Source organism: Bos indicus x Bos taurus, chromosome 26, assembly GCF_003369695.1.
Source record: "Bos indicus x Bos taurus breed Angus x Brahman F1 hybrid chromosome 26, Bos_hybrid_MaternalHap_v2.0, whole genome shotgun sequence".
Classification (NCBI taxonomy): Eukaryota; Metazoa; Chordata; class Mammalia; order Artiodactyla; family Bovidae; genus Bos; species Bos indicus x Bos taurus.
Genome location: NC_040101.1, coordinates 9,074,296 through 9,080,525, shown reverse-complemented (window position 1 = coordinate 9,080,525; position 6,230 = coordinate 9,074,296). Strand labels below are relative to the sequence as shown.

At 60.1% G+C, this 6,230-nt stretch overlaps 1 protein-coding gene across 1 annotated transcript; it reads left to right on the top strand.

Annotated features, from left to right (window-relative positions):
• Positions 1-2,362: 2,362 nt before the first annotated feature.
• Positions 2,363-5,954, top strand: HMX3 (H6 family homeobox 3). The gene is made up of 2 exons (XM_027529073.1): positions 2,363-2,762; positions 3,429-5,954. The coding sequence occupies exons 1-2, from the start codon at positions 2,363-2,365 to the stop codon at positions 4,106-4,108; spliced, it is 1,080 nt and encodes a 359-aa protein (XP_027384874.1). The 3' UTR covers positions 4,109-5,954.
• Positions 5,955-6,230: the final 276 nt, after the last annotated feature.

Below are 6,230 nucleotides of genomic sequence, written 5' to 3'. Positions count from 1 at the left end.
TCAGAACTTTGGCCAAGTTCTGCACGCTTCTTGCTGAGACTGGAGCGCTCCCGCAACGCGCGCGCGCGCGCAGAGACACGCAGGGGCCACTCCATCATAGTCTCTGCCTCGTGGCGGGTCGGTGTGGGCGGTGCCCACTGAACCGGTTTAGACATAGACGCCTCCAATTATTTCTGTAATTGGGGAGGAAATGACTTCTGGGTGTCCCGCACTGGTTGGGTGACCTTGGCCCGGTCTCCTCTCCAGGAGCATTTTTCTATCTATAAAACCTGAATATTCAAGTCTTAGAGCTGTAACTGGTTCCAAAGTCAGATTTTTGGATGGAATAGCGTTTTATATTCCAGCAAAGCCCTGTGCAAACTCGAGGAAGTGATGATAATGAGGATAATAATTGTTTATGGAAGCACCATTTACAATGATTCCTGGTTCCCAAAGCAAATCAATACAGGGTTCACTACTGCAGGTGAATATTTGCTGAAAGAAACATTAAATGCGCCCTTTGAGATTTGGTGGGGAAAGGTGGGAAGCCCCGGATCGGAAAATAAAACGTGCCTACTTCTCAACTGGGTGGCTAAAGCAGTCGCACCAGCCAATGCAGGGCGGCCTTGAGTTAGGTGAGGGCTAGATCTAACGAAAAAAGAAAAAAAAGGACGATAGTAGAAGAAGGGGCCACCAAAAGACCTCGGGTGTATGGAAGCTCATGGAAGGGAGTGACAGTCACTTTCCCACCTTTCTCTGACCAGGGACCCCGAAAGCAATTCTGGTTTATTTGATGGTTCGAGTCTTAAATGCCTGCCTTCCAGCTTTCTTGTGCAATTTGGAGAGTTGATTTTAAAGTCCATGGAGCAGAGGTAACCTTCCGTGCAGCTCAGAAGTCCAGCAGGGTTCTCCAGGGACTTGACGGCAGTCGGGACGTGCTGCGGTGCCATGCCAAGCCCGTCGCAGAGGAAGGTGCGCCGTTGTGCCTACAGATCGCACTGCCCCCACTGAAGCGTTAGGCGGCTCCAAACGCTGGCGGGAGAGGCTTCCTGGGAGAAAGTGCATTCTCGGGGCAACGGGCTCAGAGTTGATCGTCAAGGTTTGGGCCCCGGCGGCCAGACTAGAGGAACGCCCTGCAGAGCGTCGGTGCCCATCGCCCCGCCGAGTGACGCCCGGGCGTCAGCCGTTTTTCGCGCACACCCGGTGCGTAGAGACGCACAACCGCTCCTGCTCTCGAGGGAAGGCTCTCTCCTCGGTTTCCCAAAGCCAAAGGCCACGGCCACGCGGATTCCTGAGACCGCGGACGCGGTGCAAGGACTTTGAGTCCAGGTCCCTTCCTGTCGACGAGACGGTGGGTGGGGAACCCAAATCCCCGCTTCTTGGCTGCGCCTTTAGCTTGCTTTAGGGAAAATGCTGGACCCCCAAAGGGTAGGCAAGTGCTGAGTTCACCGCAGATCGGAGGTCGCGTCCAGCCTCCTGGGCTGGCGCTGCTTGGCTCTCCAGCTGCGTGGGGGCGGCGGGCCCCTGCCAAACCCCTGGGGGGCGGAGAAGAGGCAGCTGCCAGCGCGGATAACCCCGAGGTGACCCGGGCGGGCCCGGCCCGCCCCTTCCCCCTCCCGCAGGCCAGGCGGCTGGAAGCGGGTCCCCGAGCTGCAGGGGGGAGAGGGAGGCGCGGGCTCCGGGCGCCGCGGCTGTCAGTGCGCTCCGACCCTGGGCGCCGCCGGCTCCGCGTCCCTCGCTCGCCTCCTGCGCTCGCCCGAGCGCTCCGAGTGCCTTTTTAGCAGGAGCCAATATCCTTTTGTGCTAATAGGCTTGTCCTCATTTGCTGCCTAATTGGACTATATAAAGCCAATAACAGGCGGGCTCTTATAGCCCGAAGCCAAAGCGCCAAAATCTGAGGCAAGGCGAGGAGGGGGCGGTGGCGCAGGCGGCTGCAGGGCCCGGCTCGGGCTGCGCCTTCGCCTGCCTAATCCCATTTGCCATTGTACGCGCCCAATCGCCGTATACTCCCCGCATTTAACTTGGATGACATTTTGATTTCATCATTAGCATCCGGCGCCGGATTGACGCAGCCCCAAGCCGGGGACTGCTCTTGCCGCCTCCTCCCCGGGAGCCGCCGCCGCCGCCGCCGCCGAGCCGCCTAGCTCCCTCGGTGCCGCGGCAGGGCCGCTCCCCGCCCCTCGGCACCCCTCCCCCATGCGAGCCCGCCCCGGCCGGGCCCTCACCCCGCCCTCCTGCCGCTGGATTTGCGCCCGGGGCGGCCCCCGACTTTGCGCCCCGTAGTTGAGTTCCGTTTATGGTCTGATTTCCGGCGCCCGTCCGCTCGCCCAGCCGCCCGCCTGTCCCGCTCCCTCCCTCCCGGGGACTCGGAGGAGAGGGGACCATGCCGGAGCCCGGGCCGGACGCCCCCGGCACTGCTAGCGCGCAGCCCCCACCGCCGCCGCCCCCGCCTCCCGCGCCCAAGGAGTCCCCGTTCTCCATCAAGAACCTACTCAACGGAGACCACCATCGGCCGCCCCCTAAGCCGCAGCCGCCCCCACGGACGCTCTTCGCTCCGGCCTCAGCAGCCGCCGCCGCCGCCGCCGCTGCGGCCGCTGCGGCCAAGGGAGCCCTGGAGGGAGCCGCGGGCTTCGCGCTCTCGCAGGTGGGCGACCTGGCTTTCCCCCGCTTTGAGATCCCGGCGCAGAGGTTTGCCCTGCCCGCGCACTACCTGGAGCGCTCCCCGGCCTGGTGGTACCCCTACACCCTGACCCCCGCCGGCAGCCACCTCCCGCGACCTGAAGGTACCGACCTCTCTTTGAACTTTCGTTGTCTTTCCCCACGAGCCTTTCCGCACTGCGTCCCATCGTAGCCCTGGGACCACCTCCTCAACCCCCGACCTGCATTGCAACCCACAAACGCGCTTGTTTGGCCAACTTCCTCCGTCCCCTAACTTGAACTCCTGCCCGCGCGCTCTGTTGCGCTGCCTGGGAATCCAATCCCACTTGGTGAGAAAAGAAGTGGAGTTGGAGCGCAGGCATGGCGCTCCCTAGGAAAAAGGGTCTCGGGCACGAATGGGGAGGAGGCTTCAGGTGGCTGGGACAAGGGGAACCTGGTCTGGATGAAGGGAGTGACCCGGGGGGTGCCTAAGCTGGAGGAGAATTTGTCCGCGGGCCCCGGGTGGGGGAACTGAGGGAAAGAAAGAAACCGGCCATGCCGCCGTCTCCGGGCGGCTCTAGCCTGTCCCCGGGAGAAGGTGGTCGGATGTCTGGCGCGGCGCCCCTCTTCTGGCCCAGCCGGGAAGGAGGCCCTCGGGAATGGTGAGGCCTCGAGGCCTGGGGCCCGGAGGCTGTCGCGGTGTGAGCCTGCGGTCCCCCCAGGCGCCAGGCCTCGCTGAAGGCTGTGTCCTTGTGCGTGCGTGCGTGTGTGTGTGTGTGTGTCTGTGGGTCCGTCTGTCTGTCTCTCTCCAGCCTCGGAGAAGGCCCTGCTGCGAGACTCCTCCCCCGCCTCGGGCACCGACCGCGACTCCCCCGAGCCGTTGCTGAAGGCCGACCCAGACCACAAGGAGCTGGACTCCAAGAGCCCGGACGAGATCATTCTGGAGGAGAGCGATTCGGAGGAAGGCAAGAAGGAGGGCGAGGCGGCGCCGGGCGCGGCCGGGGCCAGCGTGGGGGCGGCGGCGGCGGCAGCGACGCCGGGCACCGAGGACTGGAAGAAGGGCGCCGAGAGCCCGGAGAAGAAGCCCGCGTGCCGCAAGAAGAAGACGCGCACGGTCTTCTCGCGCAGCCAGGTCTTCCAGCTCGAGTCCACCTTCGACATGAAGCGCTACCTGAGCAGCTCGGAGCGCGCCGGCCTGGCAGCGTCCCTGCACCTCACCGAGACGCAGGTCAAGATCTGGTTCCAGAACCGCCGCAACAAGTGGAAGCGGCAGCTGGCGGCCGAGCTGGAGGCGGCCAACCTGAGCCACGCCGCGGCGCAGCGCATCGTGCGCGTGCCCATCCTCTACCACGAGAACTCGGCCGCCGAGGGCGCAGCGGCCGCGGCCGCGGGGGCCCCGGTGCCGGTCAGCCAGCCGCTGCTCACCTTCCCGCACCCGGTGTACTACTCGCACCCGGTGGTCTCGTCCGTGCCGTTGCTCCGGCCCGTCTGAGGCCCGAGAGGGGAGGAGGAGGGAGGCCCGGCCCTCTTCCCAGACCCCGGAGGAGACTGGGCCGGGCAGAGGGCGCCGAGACGTCCAGCGGCCTTCGGGAACCGGGGCTCCGGCGCGCGGCCCCGGCCTCCCCTCCCCCAGTCGGTAGCGTTTTTTTGTAAGTATTTGCAATGCATTTTCGTGCAATTCACCCCTAATGGATTTGAGGCGCTTCCCCTCTTACTTTTGGTTTCGGTTTATATTAAGAGAAAGCAAGAAAGAGACATTTCCAGGTCAAATATTTCGGCTGGAAGCTTTTGTAAAATGTGCGATCCTCTCACCGTCCCCCCACACCCCCAGATTCTCATTGCGCTGTGACTTTTTGGGTTTATTTTTATACAAGGAAAGTAAACGCAAAGCCTGAACCCCCCGTTTATTCATTTTCTAAAGAACTATTTTCAGAAGTCAGGAGAGAGAGAGAGAGAATTCACATTGTACTTTTAGTCTGGATCTCTGGGTGTGGCTGTTCCCCTTCACTCCCAATCAATTATTCCCCAATTTTCAGAATCTGAGCAGCTTATCATAAGAACCCAGACTCAGGCCACTTTTCTGTCTCCTCTCTCCAGCAGAGGTCTGTCGCAGTTCACCTCTTCATCGGTCCCTTTTTGTGGTGGATGAATTCTCTAAGTGTTTAAAGGGAAAGGACAAGATAGCCCACAATCAGACTTCTGATTATTGAAACACCTCCACATCTGGCCTGGTGTGAATGGTCTTATTTATTAGTAGCCTCTGTTTGGGAAATTTCATTTGTTGGTAAATTATTATTAATATTCCTATTGTTACTTTGTTCCCTGTTTTGAGAGAGTGATTTCAATATTAAAAAAAAAACAAAAACCTATTTTTTATCCTCTCCCCCTACCTTTTTGTTCTGCAGTAACTATTGTAGTTTTGACCTGTGCAATATTGTACAAAATTTCCTGAGAGCCCTGCTTCTTCCTCTGCGGAGAGAAGCAGATGTTTTCAATGTCTAATCCCAGTCAATCGTTTATGAGGAGGAAATTAAGAAGGAGAAAAGGCGGAAGGAAGGAAACAAGGATAGGTTAGCTATGCTCGAAGGAGTAAGCTAGGCATACTGGAGCGCTTTAAGTGAAGGACAATCAATTAGGAGAATTTTAACTTATTTGATAAATGTACAGATTTCTTGTAAAGTTCACCCTCAACTCCTCAGGGCTCCTGGCTCTGCCACCCAATCTTTTTCCTTTCTGTCGGCTACACCTGTTGTTCCGCGGTAGTTTGTCCCTCCCACCCATCACCCTCCCCTCTGCCCGGATTCAGGCCCTTTTTAAGAAAAAGGGGGGGGGGGTCACAAAATATTGTTACACTTCCTGTTGTCGTGAAATGGAATTAAAAAGAAAAGCGAAGCATTTCCTGTGGCCAGAGTGTGTAACTTTGGACGGTTTTCCCCAGAGCAGGTGTCTCCGAACTCTTTTCTGCCTCGCTCTCTGGCTGCCTCTGCAGACTGGCCGAGTCCGACCTCGACGTACACCCCTCTAATCGGGAGGCGGCGGAGACAGAGGCGGCTTTGTTCGCGACCAGAGCTGCGCTCTCTCCCCGGTACCGTCAGCCTCTTGAAACGCCCGTGTGAGCAAGGGAAGAATGCGGGGCGGAAGGGCTGAGGACCTGGTCTTATCTAGTTCGCGAAATCGAGCGCAGCGACAGCCGCGAGCTGAGATCACTGGTTATTTCCGATCGCAGGGCAGCCGCCTCGAATTCCGTTCCCAGGCCGCGGGGTCCTTTATGAGCCGAGAGCTTCTGGGCAGAACATCCCTGGGCACCGTGGGCCCGAGCGGAGTCGGCTCCTGCTGCCTCCGGGATGCGGGCTGGGGAAGGAAGAAGGGGGTGAACTTGGAGTTTAGCCGGGGGTGGGGGCGTGCAGGGGCCGATCGCGACGTCCAGCTGGGAGCGGCCAGGCCGCGAGAGGGCGACCCTAGGGAGGCAAGCCAGCCCTGGAGACCGCGGCTTGAAACTCCGGTATAGGGAGGCCTCCCCAGGCCTGAAGGCACTGTGGCTCCCGGGGCGGTTCGGGTGTGGACACTGTCATAATGTGTCCAGTGCCAGGGAGCAGAGGCCACCCGACTGCGGC

What these genes read in the sequence shown, in the direction of transcription:
- HMX3 (XM_027529073.1), top strand. Translation starts at nt 2,363, where the DNA reads ATGCCGGAGCCCGGGCCGGACGCCCCCGGCACTGCTAGCGCGCAGCCC. An exon ending in CCACCTCCCGCGACCTGAAG is followed by an intron (nt 2,763 to 3,428) that starts GTACCGACCTCT and finishes GTCTCTCTCCAG; the next exon opens with CCTCGGAGAAGGCCCTGCTG.